Raw genomic sequence first — 22897 nt, forward strand, 5'->3', positions numbered from 1 at the left:
CTCTGAGATAAATATATGAAAGATAGGATACAGATGAATAAGTAAACTAGAAACCCAGATTCCATTTCTAAGTCTGCTGCTAATATTGCTATGATGTAAAGTTCCAAAGAACAGTGAGTAAGAGCATTATCTTCAGGTCTGAGTGCCACACTTTAGGTGGAACAAATTATAGGTCATTCTAAGACTCTTGAGACTCACCAAGATAATGAATGGTCTGCCAAACCATCTCATTTGAAGAATGGTCGATGTAACTGGAGATGTTTAGCCTAAAAATGAAAAAATATAATAGTGATCTTTTATTTTAAGGGATATTATTTATTTGTTTATTTATTTATTTGTTTGTTTGTTTATTTATTTATTTATTTGGTTGGTTTTTTTTGCGGGGCAATGGGGGTTAAGTGACTTGCCCAGGGTCACACAGCTAGTAAGTGTCAAGTGTCCGAGGCCGGATTTGAACTCGGGTCCTCCTGAATCCCAGGACTGGTGCTTCATCCACTGCACCACCTAGCCGCCCCCAAGGGATATAATTTTAAAAGAGGAAATTTATTCTATTATTATCTTGTGCTCAGAACCCCAGCACAGGGCCTTTTGGGGTGAGAGTCTTCTGTGATGCTAACTGAAGTCCACTGGGCTCTTTGCTGTTGGAGCCAGTAGAAGAATGGGAGGTCAGTTAATCTGTTAATAGATGAAGATGGGTCATGGGAACAGAAAGATGACAATTATCTGATTAGAGTTTTATGGGGTTGTGGGAAAGAAAGACGAAAGCGAAAGGTATGGACCTAGTCTACAATATGTCAGAAAGAATCAGAGGAGCCAATATTAAATAAGGGTCAATTAAAGTCAGATAATCATAGGTCAAGTATTTTAGCCATTGTGGGGATCTACCCTTCTGTCCTTCCAGATAAGCCTCCTCTTCCACCTACATGAGAGATAGTTCTGTCAGGACAGATGACAATTGGTATCATGGGTCGGGGTTGAGGCAGAAATAGAACTCAACAAAGTGGCCCAATGTTGCAGGGAGGTAGATTTAAAACCAACACAAGGTTGAACTTTTTATTAATTAGTTCTGTCCAACAATAGAATGGGTTGTCTTTTAAAAGGCATCCTTGGACACATTCGAGGACAGCCCTAAGGACCCACTTGTCAGCAACATTGTAAAAGGACTTTCTGGAGTTTGGATTTTCTTTTTTTCCTTTACTACCCAAAATGCACCATTATGCCCCATGGACTTGAATGAGGAGAAACAGACAGACTGAAATTCCTCCTCATTTTTACTTCTCAGAATGCTTGTCTATGCCTTCCATGATGCCCTTCTATCTTCCTGGTTAGTGTTTTCTGCTTCCTCCCCTTTACTTCTCTTTATATGTTATGATATATCCTCTCTAATGAAATGTAGTTTCCTTGAGGCAGGTGCTTTTCACTTTCTCTGTTTTTCCCAGTATCTTGTACAGTGCCTTCTACATAGTAGGTGCTTAATTTTTGTTGGTTAAGTTGTTAACAAAGCAATAAAGCAAAAGGAAGAACTGAGGAAGAACTCCTTTTCTAAACCTAAGATTCTATGGTTCTAGCAGAGACCAGACTCTGTGGATCCTTCTCTGCCTTGTTGAGTGAATAAATCCAAATAATAAAAATCCCTTGGGCCCATAGGACTGAAGGCCCCATGTAAAATGCATACTATACGAAGGTATCATTACCCTATATGGGGTTGTATAACTGAATGTAGGGGTTGAGAAAAATTTGGCAACAGTAAAAGATTATGTATACCTATTTTATATACCCAGAGTCATATAAAAATTTCTCAGGAGAAAAAGGGTCACTAGTAGAAAAAGTTTAAGAAGCCCTGGCACAGAAATTATCTGCTTGCAAAGAGTATTGTTAAGTATGTGTTCATTCTCCTGAGGTGGGCTGTTCAGTCATGTCTCAATCTTTCATGGCCCCATTTGGAGTTTTCTTGGCAAAGATACTGGAGAAATTTGCCATTTCCTTTTCTATCTCATTTTACAGATGAGGAAACTGAGGCAAACAGGGTTAAGTGTCTTGCCCAGGGTCACACAGGTAGTGTCTGAGGCATTTGAACTCAGGAAGATGAGTCTTCCTGACTCCAAGCCCAGAACTCTATCCTAGTTGCCCCTCATTAAATATTAGCTCATTTTTTTTTAGCAACAAACATTTATTTTATTTTTTCCAGTTACATGTAAGGGTAGTTTTCAACATTCATTTTCATAAGATTTAGAGTTTCAAATTTTTCTCCCTTCCTCCCTTTCCTCCCCCCTCCACAAAGATCACAACCAGGTTATATATGTACAATCCACAAGTGTTGTTTTTATCAGTTCTTTCTATGGGGGTGCATAGTAAGCTTCCTCGTTAGTTCCTTGGGATTGTCTTGGATCATTGCATTGCTAAGAGTAGTTAAGTCATTCACAATTGCTCATTGAACAATACTGCTGTCACTATGCACAATGTCCTCCCAGCTCTGAATATTAGCTCATTTTTATAAACTATATATAGTTTATATATATAACTATATATAGAGAGGGACAGGTGTAAGTATTTTTATATATATTATATAAAAAATATAACTATATTTTTATAAACTATATATAATACATTCTAAGCATCCCCCTGTCCCTGAATGTGTCTTTCATCCAAGATTAGTAGCACTAGCAGGCAAAGAAGCTGTTAATTTTTATTACTTTTGTTAAGTGGTTAGTAAACTTATGGGGCAATGAGGTTGCAGAACCTAGCCCTGGCCGCTAGGTGGCGTAGTGGATAAAGCACCAGCCCTGGATTCAGGAGTACCTACCTGAGTTTAAATCTGGCCTCAGATACTTGACACCTACTAGCTGTGTGATCCTGGACAAGTCACTTAACCCTCATTGTCCCTCCCCACCCCGCCCCCCAAAAAAAGAACTATAGCCTTTGCATTTCTCTGTTTCAGCCTTTGGCTACAAGTGATTATTGATAGGCTTATGGCCAATATTTGAAGGGTGAACTATCTCCACTGAGCTGTAAGAGAATGGCTCAGAAATGAATAGAATTAATTTTTGGATTGATTATTTGCTGATGTCACTGACATGTATTGCTTGAGGCAGGGAGAGTGTCTGGCTGTAGTGACAGTGCTTTAGAACAATGTTGTAAAGCTGTCAAAGGCTTTCAGTGCCCACAGCCTTCTCTCTTTTGGTTCTCCCACCCAAGTGCTCTGATGTCCTATATAAGAAGGAAAACTTTGGAGATGAGCTGACATTCTAGGTAATTGGACACAATTATATCTTTTAAGAGTTCCTTCTTGTCCCATTTTCTCTTCAGTAGAGAGAGGGAGGAGAACCTGGCTGGGTCAGTGTATGAATGTGAGTAAAATACCTTAAGCCCAGTCATCAATCAAAATTACTGAGTGGATGGATGGATGGATGGATGGATGGATGGATGGATGGATGGATGGATGGATGGATGGATGGATGGATGAAAAGGCATTTATTAATCTCTTACCATGTGCAGAGTTCTGCTAAGAACTAGGAATACAAATAGAAATATTGAGACAGTTCCTACTTTCAAGAAACTCAAGTTCTAAGTACAAAGATCTTTCAAATTTTAATGGGGGAGACAATTTTAATGGGGGAGAAAATTTCTCTGCTGCAAGTCAGGTTACAAGATCCCGTGGTTGTTAGGGAGAAGTGGTGAAGCAGATGGTAATGCATTTTCTTTAATATTGTTTCTGCTGGTAAAATTACATCAGTTTCTGGTGTTGAAACATTTGACAAAGGACTTTGCTATCAAGAATTTTCTTTTCTGGGTTTTCAGTATCTGTGATTGATGAGGAAGGTGAGGAAGGGGCTGTGTTTTTCCACAGAAACAGTTGCCAGGCCAGACCTCTTGCATACTTTGGGGGCTGGCCAAGAATCAGGATTAAGTCTGGGGACATGTATCTTCTCCTGGGGCTCTTAGGCTTACCTGCTCATCAGGGATGGTCAGTTGGTGGTAGACCCTTTAGTCACAGGGATTATTCCCCTCAATGATAGTTTTGGGGACCAAGCTGGAATCAGGGCTTGTGTTTGTGGGAGGGGAGGGCACTGTAACTCCAGAATTCTTGCATTAAGAGCCCTGGACTAGCTCCATCAGAGGCAGTGGTAGTTGAGGTGGTAGCAGTATGTGATATCTCCTGTTTCTTCGTTAATGTTCCTTTGCTGCTTTCACTCTGTTTTGAGGGAGGCTGTCGGTCTCCTTCCTTGCCCCAATATTGTGGCAAGCCGCTTAGCTAACACTCCCCAGTTAAACAGAGCAGGATTTATTTAACAAAAACGAACTTAAAAAAAACACAAACAGGATCAGTAGGATTAAGGGAAAGGAAATAAACTGGGGAAAGGGAAATTATGCAACCTGAACAACACTACCGCCCAGGAATCAGCTGAGAACACACAGCAGAGTCCTGTTGCCTTCCAGCTTCAAGCTAGAATGGCGAAAAAATCCTCCCTTCTTCCCAGCAGACCCCAGGCTGACCACACACAGCCCCCAGCCAATTGGCTGGCCGCTCTGACAGTCACATGACTGCCCTCACTGGGCTTCCAATCATTATAATTTTGCCATGTAGGCATCAGCGAGTGGTGATGATGTAAGGTGCCAGCACCATGGCAATGGCTACAACCAGTGGGTGGAGCACTGTGCTGTTTGCAGAGCCCCAGAGGCCAGTGCTCGAGCCAAGGGTTTTTTTTTCATTCTAGCCAAAAGATGGGGTCGTAAAAACCTCAAATAACAATTAATTCTTTACATACCTAACTACATACCAGATATATAACATGCCTATCCATAATATACAGCATACAACTAATAATATTCAGAATACAACAGCATAATTATATGTGTGTGTGTGTGTGTGTGTGTGTGTGTATTTACACTCAGTACATCTCCATAATACACAGTCCTGGAATGTACACACATATTCATGATAAACAGTAACCAATCAAAAGCAATTAGCACGGTTAACTAACAGAGCAATGCTGGCTAGTGAGATACAATAATAACACTATCAACAGACATTTCCATAACTCTAAATACAGTCAAGTGAATATACCAGCAAAATAAAAGCATACTCAACAAACATACAGGAACAACAGGAAACATGTGCAATTATATTTAAGGCACATTTTACATGGGTAGTCTCTAGTATTGTTGCATAGAGACATGTGTAAGTATATCTTCAGGTTTACCCGTAACATAATTTAGCTGGGAATGGCCTGGGACTAGACCTAGTTTTCCTGTCACTGACTGATCTCTCAGCTTCTATATATAGCAGAGCTTGTAGTTAGCTAGCATTGGCTGACCATCAGGCCACTCTCTCTGAGTTAAACTTTGTTTTACTTAGGTGAATGGAAATCCTTCTTTTAAAATACATTTTTATTGATATCTCTTATTACATCACCTTTATTTCCCAAATGTAATCTCCTCCCAGAGATTCCATACCCCATTGGGCAGTTAGGTGGTTCAATGTATAGAGCACCACTCGGGATCATTACAGATTTGTGTGTTTATACCTGGGCTGGCAGCCAGTGCGGTCTGGCTATCAGTATTTTCAAGTTCGGTGGCTTGAATCTGTATACTGAATCTTGGTAACAATTTGGGGCATGAAAGGAGTTGCCTCAGGGTTCAGTTCTCCTGCCCTGTGATAATACAAAGTTTCCTTCACTGGATGCATCACTTTCAGTGCTCCTATCTGAGTCAGAAAGTTTTTGTGCAATTGGTGGACTGTCTGTTTTCCTTGGTGAGTGTCCATCACTTCTCTCTACCTACTCAGTAAAAAGTCCAGCTCATTCTTCTGTGGTGGTTGTGGTGAATAGTCCTGATAGGGTCCCCTCCATTCTCTGGGGCTAAATAGGCAACGTTTGTAAACAGATGAGTTGAATTACTTTGTAGCGGTTAGCATTCCATCAATCAGTTAACTTGTGAGTGCCGTGAAGGCCATTCCTCAACAGAACTCTTCTTGTTGAAGGTCTTAACACCATACTCTGGTATCATAATGTCTTTTGTTTCTGTCACAGACCTCCTGAACTGAAGCTGTGGCTAACTGGGAGGCATTTCTCAGTTTCTCCTTCAGTTAAGAGATGTACTGAGTGTAAATAGTTGTATCACCTCCATCTGAGGTACTGAAACTCAAGTTAACAGGCAGGCATGGTTCTTGTCCAAATATGAGCAGGTATGGTATACATGCTGTATGTGTGTAGCACTGTTCCTGATGGAATTGTATGATCATACTAGAAATGAGACGTGTTAGTTCCACCAAGCCTTCTGTTCTCATCTCAAATTCCCAATATATTCAACAATTCAGTTAAGATGTCGAGCTGTGAGTCTCATTGAGAATAGTAAGGAGTAGTTCTAGTCTTTTTTATACCTGCCAAGGCATTTGCCTAACATTTTCCTGAATAACTTGCTCTCAAAGTCAGAGTAGATCCTGGAAGAAATTTAAATCTCCTTTGTGAAGGGTGGGAGGAAAAGAGGGCAGAAATGTAGTTTCTACCTCCTTTTGAGTCACACAATGATACTCCTGTGTTACATGGTAAGGAACTCTTTCCTCATTGGTAGAGATGAATGTCCAGCCCCTACATGAGGGAGAAAGCAGTGTTGACTCAAAAAAAGATGAGAGTTCTCCAATCTTCTTGAGGATGTCATTTGAGTCTCTCTGAGTACTTCTGGCTTCCAGCTCCCAAAGGGAAGACGGATAAGACCAACTCCATTTCAGGTTTCTAAAGGGAAAGACTCTGGGAACACTTGGGAGGAGCCAAAAGTCTCCATCATGTCCCTATCTCCAGCTAGCTACACTAGAGACTTTGGGAAATTTCCTCATAGGTGAGATATAGGACTTTCTCAGTTGAACTGAGTTACCTTGCTCCCAATGGACTTTGCAACTTGGGTTACATTAAAAACCTTTTTCTTAGTCTAGTGTAAATTTCACTGATCTCCAAACTCTTCCTTCAAGTGACAAAACCTCCTCACTTCTTGGTCTCTGGAACCAAGTGACTCCAAGATTCAGTGACTTGTCATACCTGCCATGAAAACCAGACCTATTTGGCTATAGTACTTACTCAGCATAGAATTTATCTTGGGGTCCAGATTAGCTTTCAGGATTTTAAATAAGCTGGTACCTTAGATGAATTGAGTGAAAAGCAAGAAGTATGTTTTTAAAAGAAAAAGAAAACAAACACATTTGAAGGGAAAGTGGATTTTCAGGGGTCTGGACAGTCTTTGGAGGAAGGCTGCTTTTTTTTTATTTAACTTTTTTTTTTTTAAACCAAGAACTCCTTTCCAACTTCAGCAGGTCTAATCATCAAGATCCATCCAGGTATGCCAGTAGTTTTCTCTTGGATTTTAGCTAGAGCTTGACAGAAAAAGAGAGCTTCATGCTTTGGAACCACTGAACTTACCTTCCTTCTTGGGATACAATTCTGCCTTTTCCCCATCCTGCTGGTAGCCAGTTCACCTTTCTAACCGAGACAAAGGGGACAGCTCATTTGGATACAAGGATTCACTTTACAGGCTAGGCTAATGCCCTTCTCTCACAGGATGAGAGGATTTCCATTTTATTGGCTTGGTGCCCCATGTCGAAAGTTTGTTAGAGATGTGAAATGGAGACCTCACCCTGCAGAACTAATCAGGGTCAGCACATCCAGCTTTCTCTGCGCCTGAGCAGTGACGCAATGGTCTACAACCCAAGGGAAATGTGGTGTCTGTTGTATAGTCCTGGATGTTGGGAAAAGTTGGACAATAAGATGGGATGGCTTGGGGAAGTTGGGATAGGGATGGCATGTGATCATGTAATAGAGCATTGGAGTTAGAATTATTAGACCTGGGTTCTAGCTGTTCTAACCCAGCTGTTACTATCTCTGTAACTGTAGTCAAATCACTTAAGCAATCTTTCTGGATCTCAGTTTCATTCTATATAAAATTAAATTAGATTAAATAATTTCTAAGATTCCTTCTAGCTTTAAATCCTATGATCTTATGAAGCCCTGAAGGAGGCTACCCCCTCTGAGTTAAACTGTTTTATTTAGGTGAATGGAAATCCTTTTCTAAAATATTTTTATTGATCTCTTATTATATCACCTTCATTTCCCAATGTAACTTCCTTCCAGAGATTCCATACCCTGTTGGGCAGCTAGTTGGTTCAATGTGTAGAGCACTAAGCTTGGCATCAGTTCAAATTTGACTTCAGACATTTACTAGCTGTGTAACCTTGGACAAGGCACTTAGCTTCTGTTTGCCTCAATTTCACATCAGTAAAATGAGGGTAATAATAGCACTTCCCAGGTTTTTTATGATTAACTGAGATAATACTTATAAAGTGTTTAGCACATAGTAGGCAATATATAAATGCTATTGTCATTATTCCCTATCTATTCAAATCCCCTTAGAGTCATGACATTATAGTATTTAGAGCTGGAAAAGGGCCATAGAAATCATCCAGTTCAATCTCTATTTTACTGATGAACAAACTAAGGCTCAGAGAGTATGAGTGTTTTTCTCAAGGTCACACAAGTGACAAGGAGTTCAGCCCAGTTTTGTTTCAAGAAGCTTTTTAGGGGCAGCTAGGTGGTGCAGTGGATAAAGCACTGGCCCTGGATTCAGGAGGACCTGAGTTCAAATCTGGCCTCAGACTTACTGGCTGTGTGACCCTGGGGTAGTCACTTAACTCTCATTGTCCCTGCAAAAAAATAAACAAATGAATGAATGAATGAATAAACAATAAACATATATAGATGAATGGATAGATAGACAGACAGACAGATAGAGGGGCTTTTTAACTGGCAAATAAAAATGGAGTTATGAAATATGAGCAGCTATACCTCTGGGTGTAGAAATCCTAAGGTAAATAGTAAAGCTATTAGACCACTTGGACTCAAGGCAAGAATATCTGTATGAAGAGAGGGTTCATGGGAAGCAATCTTGCATAAACTAGGTATAGATCAATATCTCACACCATATACAAAGATGAGCTCCAAAAGATTCATATCTTAGATATGAAGGGAGACAACAAACAAATTATAGGACAAGGACGAAAGTACCTTTCAGATTACTAGATAGGAGAATAGACAATTCTGATTACATAAAATATAAAAGATTTTGTACAAACAAAACCAATGCCCCTAAAGTAAGAAAGGAAACAGATAACTAGAAAAAAATCTCTCCAGAAAGTTTCTCTCATAAAGAGCTAATTTCAAAGATATATAAGAAACCAATTCAACTTTATAAGAATCAGAACCATTCCTCCATGGATAAATGGCCAAATGATATGAACAGACAGTTTTCTAAGGAAGAAATCCAAGCTATCAATGGCCACATGAAAAAATTCTCCAAATTGCTAGTTATTAGAGAAATGTAAATTAAGTAATAAACTCTGATTCTACCTCATACCCATCAGATTTTATAATCATTGACAAAAAAAAGAGAAATGACAAATATTGGAAGGACTATGGGAAAACAGTTATATTAATGTGCAATTTACTGGTAGGGCTATGAATTGGTCTAGACATTCTGGAAAGCAATTTAGAACTATGCCTCCCAAAGTCACTAAACTGTGATGTATAGTGAAATGAGTAGAACCAGGAGAACATTGTGCACAGAGACAGCAATATTGTTTGATGAAGAACTGTGAATGACTTGACTATTCTCAACCATACAATGATCCAAGACAATCCCAGAGGACTAATGATGAAGCATACTATCCACCTCCAAAGAAAGAACTGATATTGAATGAACACAGACTGACGCATGCTATTTTTCGCCTTTTTTTTTTGAGTTTTCTTATGAAAAATGATTAATATGGTAACGTTTTACATAATTGCACATGTATAACCTACATCTGATTGCTTACTGCCTCAGGGAGGGGAGAGGAGAGGGAGAGGAGGAATAGAATTTGGAACTCAAAACTTTAAATAAAAATGTTCATTAAAATGAGAATAATTATGAACTAAAAAATAAATTAAACAAGGGTGAATACAAAAAGGAAAAAGAAAAGAAAAAAGGCTCTTTCTTCAACTGTCCAAACCTCTCTATCCTGCGTGGTGAACCGCTCCCCCACGACAACATTCCTCTCCGCCCCCCACTCTCCACACACACCTTTTGTCAAAGTAATTGATTGGCCTGATTCCCACTCATCGCACCTCAATTTTCCCATTTCTCGGCCATAATAATACTTGTACTTTCTATCTCAAGAGTCGTGAGAAAAGCTTTTTTTTTCCTATGATCATGAAGTGCTCTCTGAGTGGGGGTAGTTATTTTCAGAATGCTGGCAAGTAAGGAAATCCATCTTCTGACCTTCTGAGAGTGGGAGCAGAGAGACCTTCAGAGACTGGCTCAGGGACTCTGATTGGAGTGTCTAAAGTTGCCCCTGACTTACCTTTTACTCCCAGCCAATCAACGGCCACCAGAATTGGAGTGTGTGCTTGGCGGGGAGGGCGGGGAAGGGGGGGAGTAAGGTAGTGACAAAGGAGAGTTGTTTTGGTGCGAAGGATACCGGACTGACAAAGCTCAAAAGCATCTTTTCTTCTGAGCTCCCACTTGGGATCGTTCCCTCCACCTCCCCTTCTGCCTTCCCCATCAACAGATCAAGGAGCCTGGCTTACTCCATTTCCTCTGGAGGGTGGCTGCTCTACTTTTCCCTCCGCTCTTTGCAAAGCTCTGGTCTCCCTGTGGCTGACTGTCGACCTTTTTGCTTGAATGCACCAGACGGTGAGAGGAAACCTCGCTCATCTCTGCACCCGGGAAACAAGTATCGACTATGCCTTGAACGGCCCGAGGATTGATCCAATCTGCAGGCTCTCCTCACTTGTCTCTGGCTCCCAGCCATCTTAGACATCGTTATTTTGGGTTGTTGTCTTCGGTCAACTCCCCGGAGCAACTAGACTCAGGGAAGTTTTGGGGAGGGGAGGGGAGGAGGAGATTCCTCCGAGATAAAATGTTCGCTTCCAAATCCAATTCAGTTTCTCCCTCCCCTTCCATGGAACAGACGGAGGCCGATGCCCTGGATATCAGCACCAAAGTGCAGCTGTATGGCGTGCTCTGGAAGAGACCGTTTGGAAGGCAGTCAGCCAAGTGGTCCAAAAGGTGAGTTGTGAAGATGCTCGGGGGCTTCCGCCGGAGTGAGAATGATGGAGGGGAAAAGGAAGCATGTTTTCTCCGGGGGGGGGGGGGTGAGATAGGGGAGGGGGAGAGAAGGGAAGGGGGAAAGTGGCTCTTGGTTCTGAGGAAAGCTTCCCTTGATCAGACGATAAACTGGGAGTCAAGACACTTTGACTTATTTCAAACTGACTCTGCCCTTGCCTTATTATGTGACCTTGACATCACCTTTTTCCAGTCCTCATTGGTCCCTTCTGGAAATTGGTTGCAACATTGGGCAATTTTTGTCCCTAGGTGCTCTAAGATACTACAGTGAAGAGAATATTAGACTTGTTTAGGGGGTATAAGTAGAATTAGTACTTTGATCCAAGGATGGGTCAAAATGCAGACATTTATTCAGCTGTGAATTGGGGTCATCTCATACAAAAGGGCTGGGAAGACAGCAGTCTGCTTGGAGGAGATGTGAGGAGATTTCACCATCTCCTTGTTGAGCTAGAAGAAATGTTGCTCTTTAGTTGGAAAGAGACCCTCACTATAAAACTACTTCTGGATTTCATTGGCTTCATAAGCCTCGCCAGGCACCAATATGCCCAGCTAAGTCCATATTTATGGAGGACAGGCTGGACTAGAGGCATAACTAGAAATTCTGGCACCCTTGGCAAATTCAGTTGGTGGAGGGGTAGTACAGACAGATTTTAGAAGAGAGGGTCAAGCAGATACAGTCCTGCTAAGAGAGGTGGTAGCCTGGCCCTTCTCCTGAACTCCATTGGCTCAGTGCCCCAATGCCTTGTCCTCTCCTGGGGTCTAACTTCACCTTCCAAACCCCACAGGGGCATGGGTCAACAGAGGGCTCTGAACAGGGAGGGAAGGGAGACGATGGTGGTCTCCAGACCAGTATAAGGAGGAAGTGCTCCCAATTTAGGTGCCTGGAACAAAGCTGCCCCACTCTAGTTTCAGCTCTAAACTGGACATTTCAATCTTTCCTCTCTTCTCATATGCCCCATATTAACAAACTGCAGTAGTTGAAGGAGTCTGCTTATGAAACTAATGCTTTTTGGAAATGTGTTTTGTATGACTACACATGTATGTCAGATTGCTTGCCTTCTCAATGAGGGGTGCAGGTAAGGAGAGAATTTAGAACTCAAAATTTTGAGAAAAAATGTTAAAATTGTTTTTACATATAATTGGAGAAAAATAAAAAATATATTTTTTAAAGATAGTAATGCTTTTAAGACTTGGGATGGAGAAGCAATATAAAAACTGAGATTAGGAGCAGCTAGGTGGCGCAGTAGATAAAGCAGCAGCCCTGGATTCAGGAGGACCTGAGTTCAAATCCAGCCTCAGACACTTGACGCTTACTAGCTGTGTGACCCTGGGCAAGTCACTTAACCTTCATTGCCTCTCAAAAACAAAACAAAACAAACCCCTGAGATTAGCCTGCCCCCCAAACACACCTTGACTATGAGGGAAGACTGTTAGAAATCTTTGGAAAACTGGACATGGGGTTTAGGCAAAGTGCTGTGAAGATCTAAAATGAAGTGACCCTTTTGATCCCTGGAGGCAATCAGAGAACTGTCTACTCTTTATTGACCATATCCAAGTTGGATTAGCAAAGCTTTTTCCATGGCATAAAGAGGCTTTCTGGGGGCAGCTAGGTGGCACAGTGGATAAAGCACCGGCCCTGGATTCAGGAGGACCTAAGTTCAAATACGGCCTCAGACACTTGACACTTACTAGCTGTGTGACCCTGGGCAAGTAACTCAACCCTCATTGCCCGGCAAAAAAGAAAAAGAAAGAAAAAAGAGGCTTTCTTATTGCCAGGTTCTGCCTCCTCTTTGCATTTGAATGCAAAAATAGGGGATTTGGGGGAGGGGCTTTATTCACTGCACCACCTAGCTGTCCCCAAAAATAGGGGATGTTTTTGTTGTTGCTGAGTCGTGTTTGACTCTTCATGACACCATTTAGGGTTTTCTTGGCAAAGATACTGGAGTGGTTTGCCATCTCCTTCTTCAGTTCATTTTACAGATGAAGAAACTAAGGCAAAGAAAGTGAAGTGACTTACCCAGGGTCACACAGCTAGTAAGTGTCTGAGGCTGTATTTGATCTCAGGTCTTCCTGACTCCAGGCCTTGAGCACTATCCACTACACCACCTAGCTGCTTTGGGGGTGTGGAGTGACCAAATTAGATGGGCTGCCTGAGCAGCGGTACTCACTGGGGTTAGATATTTCCTCTGACCTTCAGAGGCAAAACTATCCCTAGAATATAGTAAAAGGGGGCATTGACTCAGGACATCTGGCAAGGGAAAGAATCTCATCCACTCTCCCTCCAAAGATGACTCTTTCATGCTGCTTGTAGTCCTCAGCACTTCAACCTTCTGACCAATGCCCCTTAGTCATGTTTACACTTTAGATTCCAATGATCTCAGCTGTCCTCTGCTGATATCAAATGTATCCATTTAAGGTCATAGGATTAAAACTGGAAACTCCATTTTTCAGATGAGGAAACTGAGGCCTAAAGAAGTGACTTGTCCAAGATCACACAGGTTGTAGAGCTGGGATTCAAACCCACACTCTAAATCGTATGTTCTTTCTACTGCACCATAATGCTTCATGATTTCACCAACATTATGTTGGGCAGGGGAAGAGGGGCCCCAGCACAGATTTGCCCCAGGACTCAAACCCTACTAGGGAATCATCCCACCCCACAGACACCAGTATCCCATCAAGCTAAGTTTTTGGAGAGTAGAGAAGAGTGAAAGTTTCCAATCTATAGATAGAATCTTCTGGGATTTGGATAGGAAATGAAAATATTCCCAACATTGCCAGGTTTGGATGGACTAGGGATGTGGAAAAGATCCAGCCTCCCACTTTGTGAAGTGGAGCTGCTCTACTCCCTCCCTTCCCTCCCTCATCCTGGTGGGCCTTGGCTAATTAGTGACCACAGACAACTACAACAAGCAGTACATTAGGACAATCGATGCCCTCTTGACAGGGCACTTGTCTTTAAAAGGTTCATTGCTCTGGTATGTTAGGGGAAACATAAATAACTAATGGGACAAGATGGATCTGGTGGGCTGAGCTTTTCTTCACAGCCATGATCTTTTCTGAAATTGCTTCTGGTCTAGCTGTCTTCCTCCTTGGCTACTGAGGATATAGTAAGATTAGAGTGAAAAGGTGACTGACTATTCAAAGGTGTCTTCTTCATCTTCTCCCAAGACTCACACCCATGACAAAAGCAACTGAGTGCTCATGAAGTTAAATTCCTTCCCCTAAAGGAAGTGAAAAAGAAATGGAAACAAGTGGATAGAGCACCGGCCCTGGAGTCAGGAAGACCTGAGTTCAAATCCGGCCTCAGACACTTAACACTAGCTGTGTGACCCTAGGCAAGTCACTTAACCCCAATTGCCTCATAAAAAGAAAGAAAGAAATGGAAACAGAGAGAGTGAGAGAGAGAGAGAGAGAGAGAGAGAGAGAGAGAGAGAGAGAGAGAGAGAGAAGCAGAGAGAGATTCTCCTATCACTGCCCAAGCAGTTCTACATTTGTGGGGACTGGAAGAGAAGGGCAAAGGAGATTTCTTCTAGGGTATAAGTTCCTTTTGCAATTCATAGGAGAGTAAGAGACTATTTCTGAAATGGTGGAAGGATTGGAGGAAACCCTGGGAATTGAAAATATGATGAATTTATGTTTGCATCATTTACCAAACCCTTTGACATGTGAAGGAGGGGTCAGCATGGGAAAACCTCCTGCTGGGTTTGGGGGTCAGAGGACCTGAGTTCAAATCCCTATTTTCACCTCCTTTGCTACTTGATGACAACTTCTCTGGGCTTCAGTTTCCTCATCTATAAAATGAGAGGACTGGACTCAATGACCTCTAAGATCTCTTCCAGGTCTGAATCTAGGAGCCTGTGGGCTCATAGTATTGTGAACAGGAGAGGTGGGTATTGTTGAAGGATCAATGACGGTGGCATGGTAAAGAAAGCCCAGGAAGAGCCATAGATCAGCCCCAGCCCAAATCAGTGAGTCAGCAGACTGGCTGGGGCTGGGCCAGCTGCAAAGCAGCTTCTTCCTTCATGAGTAAGCAGTTCCCAGAGGTCTCTGATTCTGCATTCCCCTCGAGGTAGGCAGCAGTCTCTTCTTCCTTCTCCTGTGGTCTAGGAGATAGCTATCTGAGGATACACAGAAAGGGATCAGCTTTATTAATCTGAAACACTAGTGGGGTAGCATCTGAGTGAAAAGTTCTCCTCCCCAGGGAAAGGGCTTTGTGGAAATTTGTTATACTGAGAAATAGCAAAGCTGCAATATTGAGCTGGGTATTCTTGTAAAGTCCTTGGCCCGTCCTTAGGATATAATCTTAACTGATTCTGAAGCCACTGGGTCTTATTTTTTTCTTTCACCTTCTGTAACCTGGCCTCCCCCAGCAAACTTCAGCTGGGAATTTGATTTGGCTTGTGAGCATAGCAGTTCTAATACGATGGCTAATACTAATAATGGGTAACTGGGTGGTGCAGTGGATAGAGCACCAGGGTTGGAATCAGAAAAACTCACCTTCATGAGTTCAAATCCAGTTTCAGACACTTGTGACACAGGGCAAGTAACTTAACCCTGTTGGCCTCAGTTTCTCATCTGTAAAATGAGTTAGAAGAAAGATATGGCAAACCATTCTAGAATCTTTGCTAAGACATGACTGAAAAATGACTCAACGAAGATAGTTATTAACAGCAATAGAAGGCAACTAGGTGGCTCAGGGGATGAAGCACTGAACCTGGAGTCAGGAAGATGAGAATTCAATCCAGCCTCTGACACTAGCTGTGTGACCCTAGGAAAATCACTTAACTTTGGTTTGCCTTAATCCACTGGAGAAGGAAATGGCAAACCACTTCAGTATCTTTGCCAAGAAAACCCCAGGAACTAGATAGTCTGTAAGAGCACAAAGAATCGGACACAACTGAAGAACAAAAATCAGCAGTAATGTGATATCTGTCTTTGCTGTAAGTGGTCTTGGTTTGCTCTCTGTGACACCTCCCTCCCCCACCTTCCACTTTGAGAATTATGTTCTGGTAATTTCACTGTTATGGGTCACACTGTTGGTACTGCTAAGGTAAGCCTTTTGGACAGTGGTCTGCTATTCCCTTGAATCTCTCCATATTAAAAGGATCTGCTACCCTAGGGTTAGGTACCCCTAAAGGTATTAGCAAAGATAACTAAGGCGGAGAAAAAATGAATATGTAGTTAGGGATAAATCCTAGAGGAGTCTAGTCCTATGAGCCCCTACAGAATCCCTGAAAGAGTAGAACAGAATTCTTCAGTTCTCCAACCGCTATCTAACCTTCCCCCCCCCCCCAATGTCACATTTAAATTCCAAGTCAGACTTACACATAAGAGGTAATATTGCCTGTCTGTGTGGCCTGATGAAGGGCCTGCTAAAAGGTGCTCCCTTTCCAAAAATATTTCTTTCACTGACCTGCTGTTGGGCCTATCATTTCCTCCATTTGGAGATAAGATATTAGGGATTCCGAGAGTACTTTTAAAATGAAAGAAGGCAAGCTTTAAGATGGGCAGCTAGGTGGTGGCGCAGTGGACAGGATTCTGGGTCTGGAAACAGGAAGACTCTTCTTCATGAGTTCGAATTCAGCTTCAGATACTTACTAGTTGTGTGACCCTAGGGAAGTCCCTTAACCTTGTTTGCCTCAGTTCCTAATTTATAAAAATGAGCTGGAGAAGTATCCTTGCCAAGAACCCCAAATGGGCTCACAAAGAGTCAGATACCACTGAAAAATGACTCAACAACAACATTTAAGACACTAGTACTTTAATTGTGTTAAAGTTTGCCTTTCAAGTCAATAACCTTGAAAGATGATCTATTGATATCCCCAAAATACATAAAAGTGAGGAAGCAGCTTGGCTAGACTTTCTACATATATGTCATATGAAAAAACATAGATGAATACTGTCCAGAATTGAAGTGTGGAGGGAATGACCACAACACAGAAATCATAGATCCTTCAGTGTAAATACAACCTCAAAAAGGCCTCTGTGGGATGAGACAAGAAACTATGCCTCCTGTAGGAGTCAGCCCTGAAGTTAGAAGAAAGACCTACATTTGAACTAGCCATGTTACCTAGGCAGCTCCTCTCTGAGACTCAGTTCCCTTATCTGTCAAAAGGGGATTATACTGGCCCTACTTACTTTGTGGGCTTGTTGTGGAACACATGCTTTGTAAACTGTAAAGCCAAGGGTGTGCTAGAACCAGCTAAAATTGGTTCAGGACAGCCAATTGTTAAATTTTCAGTGAAAGTATTTAAACCATGGAACAATACAAATTAGGACTTGATTTAGTGTTTTGTTGATTGTCTAGAATTAAGAACATGATGGAGAAAATATTAATAATGCAGATTCAATTTGAATGTATGTCCTGCATACATTTTTTGTTTCTGAGAGCTATTTGTTAAACCATTTACCAGCATGCTCCTGTGTAAAATGTACTTGGTGTTGTTTGGGTTTTGTGCTGGTCTGATACATCTGTTCTGGTTTGGAATGAAATGAGACATTTATGGACCATCTAACTATTAACAAATGAATGTTTACTTACTCATACTGAACAAGGCCTGCCAATTTTGTAACATGTCTCATATGACTCTTTCTTTCCTTTGTTATTGCCCCTGTCACGATCATGACACAGGCTCTCATCACCTCATACCTAGACTATTGCAATAACCTAATGGTTAGTCTCCCTGCCATAAGTCCTCATTCCTGTCCATCTTCAATTCAGTGGCCAAACTGATCTCCTCAAGTGCAGGTCTGTCTATGTTAACCCCACTTAATAAATGCCAGTGGCTCCCTATTACCTCTGTGATCAAATGTAAAGTCCTCTATTTGACAATCAAAACCCTTCATAAACTACAACCCCCCTCTCACACCCCTTTCCAGTTTTCATACACCTTATGCCCCTCCCACACACTCTCTTTGATCAAGGCTTCCTTGCTGCTCCTGGAAAACACTCCATCCCCCCAATCTGGGCATTTTCACTCGCTATCCCCCATGTCTGGAATTCTCTCCCTCCTCATGTCTACCTCCTGACTTATTTATTTCAAATCCCAGCTAAAATCCTACCTTCTACAGGAAGCCTTTTCTGATCCCCCTTAATTCTAGTGCCTTCCCTCTGTGGATTATCTGGTAAATATCTTGTTTGTACATAATTGTCCAGTGTTGTCTCCCCCGTTAGACTACAAGTTCCTTGAGAGTTGGAACAACTGCGTATCCCTTTCTATGGACCCTTAGCACTTAACACAGTACCTGGCATATAGTAGGCCAATGTTTATTACTACTGACTCTTGATACCGTACTGGGTTAGCCTTCCTCTTTTCTATGTGAAAAGAATAATAATAGTTAGCATTTAGTTAGCTAAGATTTGTTAGGTACTTTACATAGGTTATTTCCAAGGTCTAGTCACTCTGAGGGCAAAGGAATGACCTTTTATTCCCTAAGCTGGGGAGCTGTGTCCACTTGGATGCTTTGGCCCCCTGAAACAACTTTGTCAGTCAACAAGCACTGATTAATTCCTTACCATATTCCAGGCACTGATCTAAGCTCTGAGGATACAAAGAAAAAGCAAAAAAACACATAGCCCTTACCTTCAAGGAGCTCATATTCTGATAGTGGAGGACAGCATGCAAACAATTATATGTATATAGGATATACGCAGAGTAATTAGAAGGGAATCTCAGAAGAAAGGCACCAAAGTGGGGGGAAGAGGGGAGGCGCCAAAGGGAGAACCAGGAAAAGCTTCTTGGAGAAGGTAGGAATTTAGCTGAGACTTAGAAGAAGCTGGAAATGGGGATGGGGATGGGGAAGGGGCCAGGACAGTTAGTGAAAAAGCACTGAAGAGCAACAGTGTCATGTGTATCATTTTTGTTGTCATATTTCAGCACCTAGCTCAGTGTCTTCTGCATAACAGATAATTAATAAATGCTTGTTGAACTGAATTAGATTATCATCATTTAGCTTATTTCTAGAATGGCTGAGTCAACTCACCTTCTTGCTAGCAACCAAGGCAAATTATTGGTAAGCATTTTTAACATAAACATATTTATTACAAAAAAGATAAGGTCATAAATGGCCTTTGGACCCAAATCTACTAACGGAACAAATTCATATTGTCAATAAGAAAACGCTAGCAGCCCGAGTTCACTGCAATTAATCTTCACTCCAGCATACTCATGACATGTAAGGTTCCAAATACCGGTTTGCCAGCCATTTCACCTGTTCCAGGTGATTGCTGTTTCCACAGCTGCTATCTCTCTCAGCTGCATAATGCCCCCTCTGCAGCTGCCACCTGCTGTTGCTGACAACCACAATCCTGTAGTTCCACATGTCTGCCCTTATCACCTCCTGGCCCAGCACTTCACATGGAAACTTTTCCCTTCTCAGCTCTCATGGTTCTTCTGTTTATTTCTTTCCCCATGTCAGGGGCCCTTTACCTCCCAATGATCCCTGCCTGGTACTTTTTGCCATAAGCCTTTGGCCTACAAAACTTTTGGAGAATGAGGTGTTTTGGTTTTTGTCCTACCAACACCAAGTTGGCTGTAGTATATTTTGTATACACATCCTGCCTCCCTGTGTCTGACTCTTGCAAACTAGAAGAAGAAGAAAAAACCAAAAAGGCAGGAAATTTTCTACTCCGGTTTCTTATATTACTTATATATTTTTATATCTCTGTATTGACTCCCCTAATAGGCTGCAAGTGCCTTGAGAGAAAGAATTCTCTTATTTTGTCCATGCATTGTCCACAGTTTCTAGCATGGTGCCCTGCACATCTTAGGTACTTTGTAAATGAATATTGATGGTGATAGAGATGAATGTGTACACAAAAGAGAAGTGAAGTGTAGCCTGGAAAAGCCCATACAGATTTGAGGCATTTTGTGGATCAGTTCAAAACTGCCACTCACAAGCCCCCACCAGTGTGTTTACTTTTTTTGAGTAATGAAATTATTTTTTAAAGTTACATATTGAATTTATTATATACTTAAAAGGAAAACCAAGCTGAATATAAATAGATTCTTGGCTTCATGTACATCTCTTTTTTCTGTTCTTTTTTAAAAAACTTCTTCAACTTTAAAAAATATATTTTTATTTATTTTTTTAACTTTTAAAAAATTTTAATATTTTTCCCAACTACATGCAAAAACAATTTTAACCTTCATGTTTTACAATTTTGAGTTCCAAATTCCTTTCCAATATCTCTCTCCTCCCCTATCATTGAGAAGACAAGCAATTTGATAATACATGTACAACCAGGCATGCAAAACACATTTCCAATTAGTCATGTAATAAAAGACAAAGAACATATTTGTTCAAAACAAACAAACAAAAAATATTTAATCAAGCAGTTAAATAAAATGACACGCACACCTAGGGTATACTTTCTTTTTTTTGGCAGGGCAATGGGGGTTAAGTGACTTGCCCAGGGTCACACAGCTAGTAAGTATCAAGTGTCTGAGGTCAGATTTGAACTCAGGTCCTCCTGAATCCAGGGCTGGTGCTTTATCCACTGTGCCACCTAGCCACCACCTAGCCGCCCCCTAGGGTATCCTTTCTAACAGACTGTTAAATCAGCAGTAAAAATAGCTGCCTCTTCAATTTCCACCCATCACTCCAGGTTTCTACCCTGTGAGGGCAAACAGAACAAAGTAAAATCCTTCTGTACATGATAACTTAAAGTATTTGAAGATAGCTATCATGTCCCCTAATTAATTTTTTCTCCAGGCTAAATGTCATGTGACATGGACTGAAGGTTTTTCACCATCTTGGTTGTCCTCTGCTGGATATTTTCCAGTTTAGTATTTTGCTCCTTCAATCACTATTTCCAAGATGTTCAGGGCTGTCTCTTTTTTTTTTTTTTTTTTGGTGGGGCAATGACTGTTAAGTGACTTGCCCAAGGTCACACAGCTAGTAAGTGTGAAGTTTCTGAGGCTGGATTTGAACTCAGGTCCTCCTGAATCTAGGGCTGGTGCTTTATCCACTGTGCTGCCCCAGGGCTGTCTCTTAGGGTAAAAAGTAGAAACATCAGTAACCTGTTGGTCCTAGAACACAGGGATGCTTTGGGGGCCAATTCAGTCCAAAATGTATGAAGTGGCCACTGTTGGGGCCTAGAGAAGGATATGGTGCCAATGGAAGATCTCCACCATTCACTATAGCATCAACCCTATACATTCTCCTGCACCCGGGCTACTTTCTTGACTCTCTTTCCTTCTCCTGGCTCTCTTCCCCCTGCTCCCCACTTCAGGTTTTTCATCATCAAAGAGAGCTTTCTGCTTTACTACTCTGAGAGCGAAAAGAAAAGCTTCGAAAGCAATAAATATTTCAACATCCATCCTAAGGTGAGGCCCTCAGCTTTTCGTGCTTGGAGCTGGGGGGCTAGAGTGAGGAGAGAGGATCTAGCAGAACCTGTATCCTAGGTTTTCACAACAATACTGACTTCAAAATAAGGAAAATGTGCTTTTAATGAGACTTTGCAAAACCAGTAGCCTTTACCGAACCATGTGTCGTGGTGTGTTTGGGTAGGAGAATAAAAAAAAGGTCGCCATGGGTAAAGTGGACTTGGGTCTCGGTAGGATCTCATACTTGAAGGAGTTTGAGATTGGGAAGTCATGGAGTCTCTGGGAACTGCCTGTCTGTCTGATCTAAGGAATAACTGGGTCAGCTAAATCCTCCTAAGAGAGGGAAGTTGACCAGGACGCTGAAAGAAGGTATATCAGGCTTCTTCCTCAGCGCCACCCCCCCATCATCAATAACTCCAATCCTCTGTCCAAGGGCCCCTCCATTTGGTTTCCAGTCTGGGGTCCTCAGGGTAGGGTGCTGTGTTTGGCTAGAACAGGCAGTCTGATTCCCAGGCTGAGGTGGGTGATATATTCTGCTTGTCCCCTCAGGGTGTCATACCTCTGGGGGGCTGTCTCGTGGAGGCCAAAGAAGAACCCAACATGCCCTATGCAATGAAGATCTCTCATCAAGACTTCCATGTGAGTGAAGCTTCCTCTTCCCTGGCTTCCCAGGCTGGGGAATATAAGCAAACCAACTCCCCTGATCCGCAGATAAGGGACAACTCAGGCAGTGCCCTTGGCTCCATCTGCTCAAAAGGTGCCCATCAAGCCCCTCTTTGGTCATTTTCCACTGAGATAATTAGCTGAGGACTATTGGTGGATTAAGGAAGGACTATGACACTCTCATTCTTCCTTGGGATGCCAAACATTCCCAGCCTTGTCATTGACCCATCTTGGGAACAGACAACATTACTGAAATTTCCTGTGTTTTGGGAGCTATGGAGGGATGTGAGTGAGGGCCAAAGAATGTTTGTTGCACACATAGGTTTTTTGGGGGGTTTTTGCGGGGCAATGGGGGTTAAGTGACTCGCCCAGGGTCACACAGCTAGTAAGTGTCAAGTGTCTGAGGCCAGATTTGAACTCAGGTACTCCTGAATCCAGGGCCAGTGCTTTATCCACTGCCTCACACATAGGTTTTGGACAGGAAGGCAGACAGGAGAAAGGTCAAGTGTTGGCCTGTGCCTGTGTGAGCACTGGTGAGGCTTAGCTGTGTATGGATAGTGGAGCATTGCTAGGTTTTAGAGGGTGGTGTTTATGTGGACTTGAGGTCCTTTGGGAAGGCATAGACTACAATCAAGAAGAGGCCCTTCTGCCAAGAAGGGATAGAACAAAGAGAAGGGACTCTGTAAGTGTTTGGCCACTGTCCTTATTGAATGCAAAGACCTTAACTACCCACACCAGTATGGAAGCCAGGAGATCTA

General features: G+C 42.0%; 1 protein-coding gene across 1 annotated transcript in view; it reads left to right on the forward strand.

Moving 5' to 3' along the window:
- The first annotated feature begins 10454 nt into the window (after positions 1-10454).
- Positions 10455-22897, forward strand: part of PLEKHD1 (pleckstrin homology and coiled-coil domain containing D1) — a 44380-nt gene continuing 31937 nt past the window's right edge. Inside the window, exons 1-3 of the mRNA XM_043988432.1 lie at positions 10455-11088; positions 21383-21476; positions 22026-22115. Coding sequence (XP_043844367.1) covers positions 10940-11088; positions 21383-21476; positions 22026-22115 — 333 coding nt within the window. The 5' untranslated portion in view covers positions 10455-10939. The remainder of the gene's footprint in view (positions 11089-21382; positions 21477-22025; positions 22116-22897) is intronic.

The sequence above is a fragment of the Dromiciops gliroides genome, chromosome 2, assembly GCF_019393635.1.
Source record: "Dromiciops gliroides isolate mDroGli1 chromosome 2, mDroGli1.pri, whole genome shotgun sequence".
Classification (NCBI taxonomy): Eukaryota; Metazoa; Chordata; class Mammalia; order Microbiotheria; family Microbiotheriidae; genus Dromiciops; species Dromiciops gliroides.